General features: G+C 39.3%; 1 protein-coding gene across 1 annotated transcript in view; it reads left to right on the top strand.

Moving 5' to 3' along the window:
• Positions 1-374: 374 nt before the first annotated feature.
• mtnr1bb (melatonin receptor 1Bb) overlaps positions 375-15,919 on the top strand; it is a 41,467-nt gene continuing 25,922 nt past the window's right edge. The window contains exon 1 of the mRNA XM_059352002.1: positions 375-1,293. Within this exon, the coding sequence (XP_059207985.1) occupies positions 1,086-1,293 (208 nt within the window). The 5' untranslated portion in view covers positions 375-1,085. The remainder of the gene's footprint in view (positions 1,294-15,919) is intronic.

Raw genomic sequence — 15,919 nt, 5'->3', positions numbered from 1 at the left:
ACTGAGGCTGGGACTAAAAGGATGCCTGTTATTTGTTTGTGTTCTTCTGAAATTGTCTGGAGCTCATCTGTTACAAAAGCTGCACATAAGTGTGCTGATTGGGCTTCCCGTCCAGACCCACCACTGTGCGTACACTCAGAGCGACTCCGAGCATTGTGCTGAGATCAAAGGCAGATTCTGGGAAGTCACGCTGAGAATAGGCAGGGGAAAATGAGGGGAATCTTTGTTTGCACGCACACCTCGGCACAGTAGCAAGAGATGGAGCGAAAAAGTCAAAGACAGTAACAGGAGAGAGAGGGAGAGAGAGAGGGACAGACACATCAAGCCACGTCGGAGGTAGAAAATGCTGTTTGTGAAGCAGTCTCTCTCTCTCCGTCTCACTGTGGATTTCTCCACATCCTGCTGTGTGCCTGACTGAGGGCTTCTCCGTGATATTTACCACAGTGCCTCCTCGCCACGCACAGCGCCGGCTGCGTCGTAGCTCAGCGCATGGCAAGGGCATCACAAATGGTTAGGGACGACAATTTGTTCCCCCGTTTGTTCAGAGAATAGCAAATTAAATCAGAAGGACTCCCGAGGCGGTACAATGGTCTGACATTTTAGAAAGGAATAGCCTTTTTCTTTTTTTCTTTTTTCTTTTTTTTTTACGTGGGCGCATGCATACGGATGGGAGTCAGAGATGCCAAGCAGCACGCCAGGGGCACTCGAAGAGGATGAAGACTTGAAATATGAGTGGAGTGGACCTTCTTTTATCAAATATCTAAACGAGAAATAATTTATATTTTTCACCAAGGGGGAGGTGTGGCATCGCCGCGTGTCCGCTCAGCCTCTGGTGTCACATGGATGGATGACTTTTGTCCAAAAAATGAAGTCCATGTAACTTTATATAGGTCACACGTGAAAACACATAATATCAAGTGTCTAACATAGCCTATAAGTAGCAGACTAGACGTGCGCTCTTGTGGAACTCGGTGAGGAATCCAGGTGCGCTCCATGTTTCGTTTAGGACACACCGGTACCGGCGGCACCTGCGGGACTTAAAGCACATTTGGGACTTGAAAGCAGCGTTGGGCTGTGGGCCAGTGATGCCGGACACATTCACACTCATAAAGAACCGGACAGAGCCACGGCTGGGGCAGCTAGAGCGCACACTGACCGCGGAGGGGAGTGCCCGCCCCGCCTGGGTCATAGCAATCCTGGCCAGCGTTTTGATCTTCACCACGGTGGTGGACGTGCTGGGGAATCTGCTGGTGATCATCTCCGTGTTCAGGAACCGCAAACTGAGGAACTCGGGTAAGATCTAACATGCCTTTTATTGAATTACAAATGTGACAATCACTTAATTACTGTGGCAGTATAATTTTGCATAACAATGTGGGCTTTATATGCTCGTGTGGGCAATTATGTAGTGAAGTAAATCTAGTTAGTTTTACCCTCCAAGCTGCTTTTGCGTAATTCAAGTTTTGACCCACAGACCTTTGAGCGCACTTTGTCCCCAAATATCCCTGTTATCAGTGAAATATGTGACAAAAACAATGCCAGAGTGCATTCGATATAGCATCAACATAAAAAAAAAAGCACACATTTCGCTGAATTTACACAACATAATCTGTCGTTTCCAACTAAATGCCTCTTTTTGGATTATAGGGTATCAACCTACTTCTGTCAGTGTGCTGGCAACATAAATGCAGAGGCTATAGCTTCCAGTTAATAACATCATCCACAGCACCATTCAAGGGCATCTGCTCAGGGCACCCAGTTCATATATAGTGCTAAAGGCTCACTGAAGACAACTTTATATGACACCACATGACTTGATTGACACCTTGAGAACTACTACTCCTCTGCTCTTCACCAGTGAAGTTCAAAGGTTCTCTTCTGACTCACGCTCCCTTTGTAAGAGTAGATTAATAAATCCAGGTGAAAATAAAATTATACAGGTGTAGATGAACCTATTTTGAATGTGTGAAATTACCCAGGAGGCCTCATGCGGCTACAGTGAAGCATAACGCTAAATCATAAAGCACATCATAAACCCTCACTCCAGGTAAAAATGCACCCCCGAGGTTGTAATTCAGCTCTTTTCAGATGTTAATGAACTCTTTTGAAGAATTTGACTGAATCATGCATGTTTTTTTATACTGTTGGTTTACCTAATCGAATTTCCCCCTCTTCAAGGGAAGTTTTTCTTTACTGAAAACCATCAATGAAACACATTATTACTGATTTCACTGTAAAGGCAGAGTTTTGAATGTAGCTTAAGGACAAATGTGTGACTAAAAATGTATCAAGATGAATATCTTATACAGTGAAGTGTGCCACACTGTGCTGACTGGCCATTTTGTGCTTTATCAGGAAAATATGCATTTCTTTGCATAACCAGTTGGATGCAACCAGGAGTCTTTCTTCCTTATTAGTCGATGGGCAAAATACCCTGAGGATGAACCAAAACAACTACATCCCCTGTATTTAAGGGAATTATTAACCTCTTCTTATTTTTGTTCACATGGGAAAACATTCTTTTCTTTAATCTGAGCATTTTTGCAGTCATCACAGGAGCATTTTAATGCAACGCTGCTTAAAGACTCCCACATTCTGCACTCTAGCATTTATTATTGTTCAACGTATTCATAGCTCTGAATCACCTTGAACCAAGGCTATTAATTTGTTGAAGCTCTTGATAATTTCTTAAGTCAGGAGTAATATGTCAAGTGTGATTTTATTTGTATGTACTGTAACCGACAAAGTCCTTTTAATCATTATCGTATTAAACCTACACAAGAATGCCACACATTTCTACAGGTTCTTCAACCCCCTATGCAAATAATTCAGTACAAAACATACACTATGGCACATTACACCAAGATACTATATTCACTATCATTCAATAAACTATATTAAGCGATGACTAGACCTTTTGAATACACGCTTTTCAAAAAATAAAACTAACATAAAAATAAAACAAAGAATAAAACTTATTGCACCCATGATATGCAATATGAAAAGATACAAACAACTGCAAGGAATAGGTTAAAAAAGGCACTATATATAGGAACTAAGGCCACCATTTAAAGGTGGGAGGACTACTTCAGAGATCAATCGAAGTGAGCTGGCTTAACAAGCCATAACAAGCAAAAATAATCCTCATTTTTAAAATGTCATTGCACTATTCAATCTTTAACTTGCTATCTAGCTGTGACAACGCTGTATGTTAATAATTTCAGCCACCATTAGCTTTCATCAAATGGATAGTTCAGGGTTTTGGAAGTGGGATTGTATGAGATACTATACAGCTAAAATATGTTTTTCTGCTGCCCCTGTCCACAGCAGTACCGCCATCTACTTTTGGTAATACACTGACTATGCATAAGTACCTCATATAACCTCACTTCAAAACAATCGGAACCATCCCTTTAAGTTTGTTGGCCAGCTGGCAAGCATTTTGGATGAGGCAGCAAGGTAGCAAGCTAGAACAATGACGAGGAGAGCTTATGTCATGTCATGTTCAATGACTAATTTTAGCTGACGCATCGCATTGCAAAACTTACAAAAGAAAATCCTACATTTCTCACTACTTAAATGCAGTAGCAGTTTCATAGGCTTACCTCTGATTAACAACACCCATGGGTGCAACGCGCCAGATTCAATATAATCAAACTAAAGTCTTCCCACTTCGTGAGTGCGTGAGACAGAGATTATGTCCTATTAAAATGACAGTTGTAAGCTTGCAAGTTTATTTAACATCTTTGTTCCTGCTGCTTTTCAGTTTTACTCCTGCATATGTTGATATAACCTTTTCAACATAAGACAGTCTTGGGAGTTGAGATCAAAAATACTACAGTTAGTACATGTAGGCCACGTGGCCCCGGTCAGATTTACACAACTACTGTGGGAGTGTTTGTCCCACGTAAACCTCACACTGCACCCACAGTGGTATTCTATAAAAATCATCATATTGGGTAAGATCCTGTTCTGCACCGTGATCACGTTTACCCTTTGGAAAAAAAAAACATGCTTATCTGTCCACAGAGCCTGATTCAAGTGCCATTTGTGCACGTAAGAGGAAGCGATTACGGCTTGGATGTGAGAGGAAAGGGTGATTGTGTTAATTTCCCCCTCAATTTTTATCAAGACGCCATCAAAGGGCAGGACGGTGCATTTTGCATTGCAGAACCCATAGTGCACCTGTCAATCTCATCCAGGGACACGTTTCATATCTTAGATTTACAGCTTAATTAAAACAACCTGTTTCTGTTCAGAGTATTCCTGGATGATGTGAGCTATCCTTTCTTTATATATTTCCTATAAGCCTACCTCTCCAGGAAGAGTGATATTGAAAAATACATTTGTGGGGGGTTTTACCGCTCACATGGTGCATTTCTGCCTTAAAGCTGATCTCTCTCAACTCAAACAGCCCACTCAGCAGTTGAGAAACCACGCTGAACCCACAGTCATGAACTCGAAGGACGGCTCCTGTAGATTGAAACAACCCACTCAACAGTTTAGATGGGAAAACACCTGACTGAACAACAGCATATAAACAGTGGGCGCAGAGGGTGGCATATGATTACATATATTAGAGCTGTCATAGCTTTGCATAAGTCCACTACGGTGGAGGGACCGTTTCGTGTTGGACCACAATATTTCATCAGATGCTAGGTCGGTGAGTGATGACTAACTGTGCATCATTCTCACCTACATATTCACCTAATCAAAACTCTGATGCATGCTGATCATGTAACATAGCTCCATTAGGATTGCACATAACCTCCTTTGCCCTCTCACTTTTTTTTCCTTTTGTATTTTCAAAGGCATCAATGTTTAATTAAAAGGGTTTTCTCTCTCATCAAGTGCGATTGTAGATTAGCCAGCTTGTGCCGCAGACCAACAATCACACACATGCATGCGTTCATGAGCCATTAGAGCCATTTGTCCCCAGAAACGTCTTTTAAAAAAAAGAAAAGCTTCAACAAAGGCACTCAGATGTGTGCCTGAAAGAAAAAATCAGGAAAATGTAGTACAGTAAGTCTGATTGTGATGATTGTGTGTCAGAATTTGAACGATGTCTTGTACAGTTGTGTGGGGCAGAGGTTTTTGTCCCCTGAGATTTGTCTTTGAAGGAGCATAGGTGTTGCAATCCTTCAAAGAGAGTAAGACAGGATCACACATTACAGAGACTCTCTTCACAGAGACTTTATTTACATCATCTCCTCCTCTCCACCTCCCTCTCATTCCCTCTCTAGCTACTTTTTACTAAAGCCCTCTCTCTCTCTCTGCCTGTACAAAAAATGCTTAAAATATTCCTTAGTTAAGACTGAGGCTTGAGGGAAAAAACACTCTTTACCCAGTGCAGTATTTCACATCAAGTTGTCTCATTCTTCCTCTATCCATCTTGCTGAAACACTGAAAACCAGTTTCTTTGTGTCTCTCTCTCTCTCCATGGTGCTGAAACACTAAAAACAGTCTCTTTGTCTGTCTCTCTCCATGGTGCTGAAACCCCTAAAACCTAAAGCCTCTTTCAATCTACTTTCTTGTCTGTGCTTGTGTTCTTTTGAACTTATAAGATGTCATCAGTCACAGCCTGAATACTGCTCCAATTCAAAAGTCTGTATTTAGCCAAGTACATTCCCAATGAAAGGAAGTGTTGAAAGTGATTTGAAAATTGTCTCCAATGATTTGGAGATCCATCGACCATGTAAGACTGGCTACTCAGCTAGGCAGCTAATAGGCAAGATCCAACTGTCTTGTCTTTTTGGTTATTATCATATATATATAGATGAGAAACAACACAGGAAGTGTTGTAGATATAACTTGGAGTGCAGATAACTATTGGCAGCATCTGACAATCCAATTTCAATCCAGTTGAAAGCTCCAAAAAAGTTGTTTTCTTTTGGTTTCCCCATAAAAGCCTGTTAGTGGAGCTTTGACTTGAAGACTTTGTCACAGAACATTTGCACACTTGTGTTGAAGTGCTGAGCTGGAAGCAGCAAGAACACTGCTGCTCCAACTGCATATTAGGTGTATTGCGCTCTCACGTTCTGCAAAGTTTGGACTCCCAAGGACATAAGTCCAAACTTGGCATACTCTGTGTGGGAAAAGACCTCTAGTCCTCTGTTTGACTCTCTGCATGGCTCTAGAACATTCAAACCCAGTGTCTCCCCGGACCTTTCTGTTTCTTCCAAGGGTCGTCTGTGAAATATACTGCTACTACTAATACCACCGCTGCTATGTCTTGGCTGCTGTTTAGCACATTGATAAAAGATGAAAACATGAGTAAAATATAAATGCAGCAGAGAGAGAGAGAGAGAGAGAGAGAGAGAGAGAGAGAGAGAGAAAGCAAGCATTCACGTGTGTGTCTGAACTGGTATACTTATACTTGTGAGGAGCAACTCATGATGGTTCTGGCAGGCTGCTTTTTCCTGGTTAAGATGAGGGACTTTGTTACAAATGGGTTTAGAGTCGGTGTAGGTGTGTAGTTATGTTTGATGTACTATCGCCTTCAAAGAATGAGACATTACCCTCAAAAGTTCAAGAGAAGTGAGACAGAAAGAGAATTTGTTTTGACTTGCGAATTGACAACTTTTTAGTTCACTGGACAGTCCCTAAGAATATATTTCTTCGTATTTTAGGCATTCTGCTGACAAATTAATCCAGAGTTTCTCCCAATGAATAAGTACGGAGGATTTCTGTAACTTGCTCAAAGACATTTTGACAGGACATACGACTGTTTGCAGACTATTGCAAGGGATTTCTTGGAACAATAATACCATCCCGCTGCCCTGACTATAATGATTACTGTTTGATGTACATTAACTGGCTATTAAACCCCCTGAACCCCACCAACTAAGCTTAAAAGTGAGATTTCTTTCAAAATCACTTTATTCTACATGTCTCATTTAAAACGTTGCCAAAAATAAACCGTTGGTACTAAGCAGATCCTATTTAAAACATTCATTTCTGTGTTTCTCAGAACAACTAGTAAGCCATGATTGATTCTGCATGAGAAATATTCACTGGAAATCAGACAGAACTGCAGGCTGTATACACAGAGCAGAGAGGAGAGGACAGGATAGGTTGCAAGTAGAGGTTGTAAAAATGCAAATAGTTCAATATATATCATGTGGAGACCCTTTTTCTTCCAATATTCATAACACTTGTGGGCACTTGGAAAAGTATATATATATATATACAGTACAGGCCAAAAGTTTGGACACACCTTCTCATTCAATGCGTTTTTCTTTATTTTCATGACTATTTACATTGTAGATTCTCACTGAAGGCATTAAAACTATGAATGAACACATATGGAATTATGTACTTAACAAAAATGTGTGAAATCACTGAAAACATGTCTTGTATTTTAGATTCCAGCCACCCTTTGCTTTTTTGATAGTGCTGCAAACCCTTGGTGTTCTCTCAATAAACTTCATGAGGAAGTCACCTGAAATGGTTTTCACTTCACAGGTGTGCCTTGTCAGGGTTAATTAGTGGAATTTTTCCCTTATTAATGGGGTTGGCACCATCAGTTGTGTTGTGCAGAAGTCAGGTTGATACACAGCTGACAGCCCTATTGGTCAACTGTTAGAATTCATATTATGGCAAGAACCAATCAGCTAAATAAAGAGAAACGAGTGGCCATCATTACTTTAAAAAATAAAGGGCAGTCAGTCCGAAAAATTGCGAAAACTTTGAATGTGTCCCCAAGTGCAAAACCATCAAGCGCTACAACGAAACTGTCTCACATGAGGAACGCCCCAGGAAAGGAAGACCAAGAGTCACCTCTGCTGCTGAGGATAAGTTCATCCGAGTCACCAGCCTCAGAAATCCTCATTATCGTTAACCACTTGTCCGCACTTGTGTCGTGGAGAGCTGGAGCCTATCCCAGCTAACAGTGGGCGAGATCGTCAGACTATCGCAGGCCCGACCAATAGACAATAGACAATCTCTCATTCACTCCTACGGGCAATTTAGAGTCACCAATTAAACCTAAGTGCATGTTTTTGGACTGTGGGAGGAAGCCGGAGCACCCGGAGAGAACCCAAGCTGACACGGGGAGAACATGCAAACTCCACACAGAAGAGCCGCATATATATACATATATACATATATATACTATATATTCATACTTATATACAAGAGCAAAAAAAATCCATTACACACAGAGCTTTAAAGAAAATAAGACTTCCTAGAGAAATAAGAATTTCTTTTACACATCCACAACTTCATGTTTGATAAATATCAGTTAGAACTATACGCCTACCAATAATATCAACCCACTGAATCATCTTTATTTAATTAAGATGAAATAACTGTTTACTTTCATGTTGAAAATACATTTCAAAGTGAGACTCCCTTTACTTAATTTGTAATTGCTCCCCTGTAGACTGTGTTGTGTCACTTTATGAGATTTATTCATCCAAAATAAATTGAGAAACACGTTGATAAAGTTGAGCAGGCAGCAATGGGAATCATAAGCTATCTGCGTAATGATGTTGTTAAAAGTGATTTCTCTTCCAGTTCATTGTGTGTTTCCACATCCTTGAGCAATAATCCATTTGCTGTTTTGAGAGACTGCTACATACTGGAATGAAAACCATCAAAACCACATCAACTATGCTGAAGGAAAAATCACAACAGATAAAACAAGTTGTGAGACACTGGGTGTATCAAGTATGCAGTAGGAAGTTCCTTTTATATTTGTGAAGCTCTTTTTGATATGAAGCACTTTGTAACCCTGGTTTCAATGTTTCAAAAGGTGCTGATTTACTGACTCGCTACACTAGGGTCTTGTTATTCCTGCAAGATTTTGGCGAGGTAAAAATCCTGTCTCAAGTCTTCGGTAAAGAATGAATTTTAATATTCAGCTCATCACTTTTAAAACATTGCTATGCCCTTCGTTTCCACTATGACCCAGCAGAAACCCTCAGAACGTTGGCTGGTTTTTGGTTTCTACAATAATTTATGCTCCCCGACTGAGTTTTTTTTTTGCCACAGGGGCGCTACGGTGTTTGATTTCCATTCATTAAAATCAAAACAGGAGATCAGACAGCTGAACAGGTTGTCAGATCGATCAAATTTTCTTCAATGCCGAGGAGCTTTCTCAGCCTTCTGTTGCACTATTGAAAAAAATTTCCAAAACAGATAGCTGAAGGCAGGCTCATACCACCGCCCAGCGACCCTCTTGGAACCTTTTTATGTGCATAACAGAGGAGATGGAGAGAAGGAGGCAGGGAGACGGAGAGATCATAGAGCAGGCGAAATGGAAATAGAGGAGTGTTAAGCTGTAGCTCGAAAAGAAAAGGGGAAGAGATTAGACACAGGGGCTCTGTTGCTGGTTTGATTTGAATTAATCCATTTACTTGATATTGAATCATTTGGAATCACGCATGAAAATTGCATTTGACATCGTATTATACATCCTATTGTGACAAACATTAGCCACTCAGTGTCGTTTCATCATGTAGTTTCATGTGGAATCCATAGGGGAGCTAGTTGCCACTGATCTATAATGCATGGGAGGAGAGAGAGGCTTTGGGGGATTTTCTGTATGTGTTGAGGCTTTGCCATATAATTCTTTCATCATCTCTTTTTTTTTTTGTCTTACTCAGTGAGTATTTAGGCAGAAGTGAAGGTTGGGTATGACTGCTGGGGATGTTTTCAGCAGCTTTAAGTGCTCCGAGAGTCTACTTCCGCCTGAGCTGTGCCCAGACACTGTCCTGTGTCTTTCGGGTGAAGCATGACTTCTGTAATTCCCTTGAACATAGACAGCTGGATAAAGGAAGCAGGAGGAGCTGAGACCAGCTAGACGTGGAGGAGCAAGACTAGAGAGAGAGAGATATGTTAAAAAATGAAGGTTTGGAAACAGCTCAGACACAGAAAAATGGGAAAATGACAAGGACACTGACTATAAAATAGAGAAATTTGGATAAGAGAGGGAAAGGGCTGAAATCTCCTGCTATGAAAAGCAGCAGAGTGATGCTGTTTTTATAAAGGGAAGAGGCGCAGTCGAGACAATGTAAGAACTACTGTCATGTGTCATCACAATCACCCAGTTGTTATCAGTACTTTAGTGCTGAGATGGAGGATGACTCAATAGCACAAGTTTGCACATCTGCGCACACACACAGCAACTGACAGTTGCAATTTCCTTTAATCTCGATAACCGTGAACACGATAGATCGACTCGTTTAATCTGCAAAGCAACTGATCAGTAATTTTTATTCCTTTATTCTTTATCAAATCCCGTAATGCCTGCTGTATCTCCCCATATCCATAATACATGCGTTGTGATAATTTGAAGTGCATTATGTAACAGTTTCTCAAAACCCTCAGGCAGCAGTGGGTGAAGAGGTGGAAGAAGCAAGGGATTTGCTGGAAGAGAAGGAGGAGAAAGAATGAAAGGAGGAGAGAGGTGAAATGGAGAAGACTTTAGAAATTAAGAGCAATCTAGGATGAGAAAATATGAAGAGGATATGGGAAAGAGGGAGGTGTCACAGGAATGTGCAGAAGTTTATTTGTGCAAACAAGACAGACAAACAGAATGTTTGTTTCAGGCAGACGCAGTGAGAGACAGCGGAGCAGGATGGAAGCTACTTCCTAATCTTCTCTTCAGTGCAGCCTTACACAGATATAGATAAAGACTGACATTGTGCATACAGTTCTAGAGGCCAAATGTGTAAAGTATAATACTGGCTATAAATGCATTTGTGAAGGTATTTTATATTTCATTTATGCAGGAATTTATTTTTTAAATTGATTTTCAACCCTCTGAATGCCAAAACAATTCAGGGTGTTCATTTGCTCTTTTTACATTTGACTCACTGTGGCCTTGTATTTCACTGCAACATAAGTCCTGCACCTCTATGGAATCAGCACAGTCATAGCTCGGAGTGGTAATAAATTACATATATCATGAAAAAATATGATTAAAGAGTTAAATTGATCTGATCTTTTAAAAAAAATTGAATAAAATGGAATTTTAAACACTTTTCCAAGTGCCCACAAGTGTAACAAATATTGGGAGAAAAATTGATACATATTGAACTATTTGCATTTTTTTACAATCTCTACTTGCAACCTCTCTTGTCCTCTCCTCTCTGCTCTGTGAAATCAGTTTGCTGTTATGTCCGATTTTGATTAAATATTTGTCACGTTAATTTCAGCAGAATCAATCATGACTTTACAGTGTGGCTGAGTAGCATGAAATTCATTGTTTAACAGTATATAGTTTTTCCCCCAAAAAAATTTTCTGGCGACATTTTAAATAAGACATAGAATATATCAAAATTTTAAGCTTTGTTTTGACTACTTTTTCTAACTAAAAATTACGTAATCTATGATTTGTTCAAGGACTGTCTGCAAGTTAAAATCAGATCAGTTCATCATCAGGGTTAAAGTGGAAACAACTTTTCCCCCCTTTAGCATTTCCAAATGGTAGCTATTATTGTTGATATGGCTTACACAAAGACAACACTTTGGTTCTCTATTTTTCTGTCCATTGGGTTCTTGTTGTTCTACCATCCCAAATACCTACCTGGGGATAGCTTATGTAAACTGTTTTGTGAAATTGTCTCTTAGCCAAATTCTCCTTAAGCATTAATCCAGTGTATATGTGTAAGGCTTTTATTGTGAAAGGTATGAGCTGTAATGTGCTGTCATTGACAATGTAGATGGCAATAAAGAGAAGTCTCCTGTGTTAATATTTAATTTCCTTTGGAAGTATAGGTTTGGTGCAACTTAAGCTCTGTTCCTGTTTTGTGCCCGGTACAGACTGAATTACATATTGGAAATGTAGCTTATAGGAAACCAATGGTGTCATTATTCTATAGCCAGTGTACAATGTACTTCAAAATAATAAGTTAAAGCAAAAAACTTTTGCCACTGTCTGTTGCCACTTCAACTGAACTTAAGTGGAAATGTTTTGTATCGTACGTATTTTATCATAAAACCAAATAGTGAAATGCACCACCAGAAGTTTGGGAGATACACTTAAAATGTAAATGATGTAATGAATGATGAATGTATTTATGACACAGAGTGCTTTGCTTCAAGAGAAGATTAAAAGATGGAAAGTGTTCAGTTTTCATTAAACTAGTTTTCTATTCGGTAAACCCTTAAGTCATGCTAAATACAGTACAGCAGTTCAGATACTTATCAGAGATGGGCGTATAATCAAGTCTTTATCAAAAGAGATATGAGTAAATGAAGGCATCTGTTTCTCACAAATAAAACAGAATTTAATCCTTAATTATATTGTATTGATTCCATCTCATGTTTAGTCTCTCAAACTGTAGTTGAAGATGCTCAAGGCTCCAGAACCAAAATGGACATTTTTCCAACCAAAATATATGTTGTCGCTCACTTTTTTGAATTCATTTTTATTTTTATTGAAAGACAGCACAAGTGGTGTTTGTGGGTAAATAACATTTTAAAAAAACAATCATCGTACTTCTCTCCTGGAGAGCTCCGTGTCTTTTGGTTTCTGATCGTCTGTCTCACAACTCCCGATCAGAGCTTATTTGCAGCCCTGCTATAACTTGGCAGCTGGGCCAGACAGTTTGAGCACTCAAACGCTGTGCATCCAAAATGCCAAGTTTTCTGATCAAACACAGAATGCCCAGAGAAATTAAAACCCTTCAAAGGCTGGAGTCAGTCAACTGGATGTGATTCTGTAAGTCTGTAAGTTATGACGTGAAATGAAAAGCCAAACATTTTACATAATGAAAGAGATTTTGCCTAAAAGACGGCTTTTGGTGGTTTAACAATCAAAACGTCAATATCTATTTCTTCCCTTTGTGCAGTGCAGATTTAATCTGGACTTTTATTTTCCTGATGTTCACTGTTATAATGATGAGCTAAGACAGCTTTCTGATTTAATCATCTGCTTTGCTTTACAGTTCAGTGTGCACTTCAAAGGTCAATCTCCGAGGACTAACCAGACTTAATGTCTGCCTGCTGCACTCAGTAGGAAAGCCAGGAAGCCAAAGCTTTACAGGATCATGTGGGTCCAACGTGTAAATGTACCAAATCACAGATATGTAGAGTAGAACATATTACCAAGAAACTGTGCAGAAGACTAACCCCTTTTCCACGGTGTAGGAATAGGAATTTGCACTTCTGTCTTAGATTTCCTAAGTAGACATTGAAAGATCGCAAATACCCTCTGAGTTTATAGACGGAGGTGTATCCGCTGTTAAACCTCACAGCCAGCACGAGAATGAGCAGGACGGCATTTTTAATGTGAAGGAACAGAGGGAAAAACAGACGAGGGCCGATGTTGTGCATTGTTAATGTAGGGTGGAGGATATGGAGGGTTTGGCCTGCCTGAAGCAAAACGTCCACAAAGTGCATTTTGAATGTGAATTGTCCTGACCTGAGTTCAGGTCCACGGCAGACAAAAGCTGACAAATGACAGATGACAAATTCATTAAATGCAGACATCACTGTTGATGGACACAAATAGTTTCTCATATGTTATTCGCTGTAGATACTCAGTCAGATATCATCTGGTCTGAGAGGCAATTTAAGCTGTATTATCAACCTTGTAAAAAGATACATTTTTAGCAGCAATATCTCAATTTCCCTTGTAGCTGTCAAATAACATAGTCCACTTATTCAGCAAATAGGAAGATATTTCTAGTCCTCTACAGCTCTATAGAGGACACTAACAGCATGCTAAACTGAACCGTCCTGCAGTCACATGTCTGTGAATAAACAAAAACAGCCTCACATATCCTTGTTATGCTCACTCTGGAATCATTTTATTATCTCCTGAATAATATCAATATGACTTGTATGTGCTTTGAGACTGCAGTGAATATAGCAAAGAGCTCTACCCAGGAGGCCAGTTTGTTGAACCCTGTTGAAGCGTAGGCTGTTTCAACCAAGAGAGAGGAAGGAAATCACCATCACATTAAACTACTGCGAAATGGCTGTGTGCCTCTGCTAACCAGCCAAGTTGCATTTTACAACCCTGATTTTATAAAATGATGTAAAACCTAAATTTAAAAAATGCATAAAATAAAAAGTTCAGTGTACAGTATATTTAAAAAAAAAAAAGGTTAATCAGCTTGAACAATAAATATGTTCTATCACATTCTGTTTTATGTACATTTTAGTGGATGGGGTTGTACTGCACGTCATTATTTGCAAAAAAAGATTTCTGATCTTCCAAATATCTCCCCTGAGTTATGGCGTTGAGTAGAGTGTTTTTAAAGTACACAATGATGTCACAGTGAAGGAAACATTTTGGATATGAAAGGTCATCACTTCATGTGAATCTTATATGTAAGTTGATGTCATAATTAGCATATAAATTATCCAGTTATGGCTTGACCTTTGACCACCGAAATCTATTCAGTTTATCCTTGAGTCCAATTGGACATTTGTGCTGAATTTGACAATATTTCCTTAAGGTGTTCCTGAGGTAACGCATTCACAAGAATGGAATAGATGTTATGTCACTGTAGGTGCCGTAGGGGTGAATAAATACTTCATTTCAATTCATGAATGAATATAATTTGGATTTGATATTGGTTCCATGATTTATTGCAGCTAAAAATGTTAATAAGTCATATTTATAGTTTCATTTAATGTTCGCGCTGTTATTGTTGCTCACAAGCATTGATATTTCAATTGGTAACGTTATTACTAGGGCTGTGACTTGATTAAAAAAATTAATCTAATTAATTAGAGGCTTTGTAATTAATGAATCGAAATTAATCGCATTTTAATCGCATATAAATATTTGACCTGAGAACAGTGAGAAGTAATTTTTTTCACATGGATTTTTAGTATACCATTGAATAATGACTGAATATATAAGCTTAAGCATCAAAAATATTGTTTATTTTTGTTCAAGTCGAACAGACCAGTGCAATTTTTGCCTATAAGTGTAGCAATAGCATATTTAGAAATATATTATATTTCAGTAATTCAGCCTATAGGTAGGTAGACCTTCTGTAAACTATAATACTTTGGTTTTTTAAGTAAAACACAATCCACGCTAGCTACCACACTAGCCGCTAGCTGCTATATGTTTTGCATTGAGGTGATACTTGAGGCTGGATGTGCTGCGGTGATATGTGAATTCCTTGTTGCATAACGCTTCCAGCCGTTGGTTTTTTGTAACAAAATGTCCCATCATCCATGGGGCCAAAGCGTCTCATCAGCTTCTTCCTTCATGTTCACTGTGGTTTGTTGTTGTCTGAACTCATGAACACTAGTTGGTGCTCCAGTATAATCGGTCCGCCTGAAACTCATCCACTGAGAAATGTTACGCGGTGCAAAAATAAGTGCGATTAAAATGCGTCAATTTTTTAACACGTTCATTTTTGTGTAATTAATTAATTAATCTTAATTAACGCGTTAAAGTCCCGGCCGTAGTTATCACTAATTACTGTGAGGTCGATAAAAATAAGAGCCTGTAGCTTTAAGAAATGGGTTGCTGTCAGAGGGACAGTGTTTTCAGCATGGTCGCTAGGTGGACGTCTGGAGAGCGAGAGGAGCTCACGGTTTTTCTGACCGTGTTTAAAACAGTTTTGTGGATCGTATTCAGACAAAATACTTACCAGAGGAACGTGGATGTTTTTGCTTTTTGTATTTTTTTCAATAAATATGTAAAACGAACTACTGTGGAGGACACTTGCTTTGAAGAACACGCATCAGCCATAAGCTCCTGTGGACTCAGATGTGTTTTACTGGAAAACCTACAGTCACAGTTACCTTGACCTTTGATCACCAAAATCTAAAATCTCATCAGTTCATCCTGGAGTACAAGTGGACAGTAGAGCCAAATTTGAATATATTTCCTCCTTGCATTCCTGGGATATTTCATTCCTGAGATATTTCATTCATGAGAACATGGACGGACCGGCAACCTGACTACGAATAATAATAAAAATCTGCTCCTAAAATTTCA

The sequence above is a fragment of the Centropristis striata genome, chromosome 15, assembly GCF_030273125.1.
Source record: "Centropristis striata isolate RG_2023a ecotype Rhode Island chromosome 15, C.striata_1.0, whole genome shotgun sequence".
NCBI lineage: Eukaryota > Metazoa > Chordata > Actinopteri > Perciformes > Serranidae > Centropristis > Centropristis striata.
The sequence above is the reverse complement of the archived record's forward strand: the minus strand, read 5'-3'. Positions and strand labels throughout refer to the sequence as shown.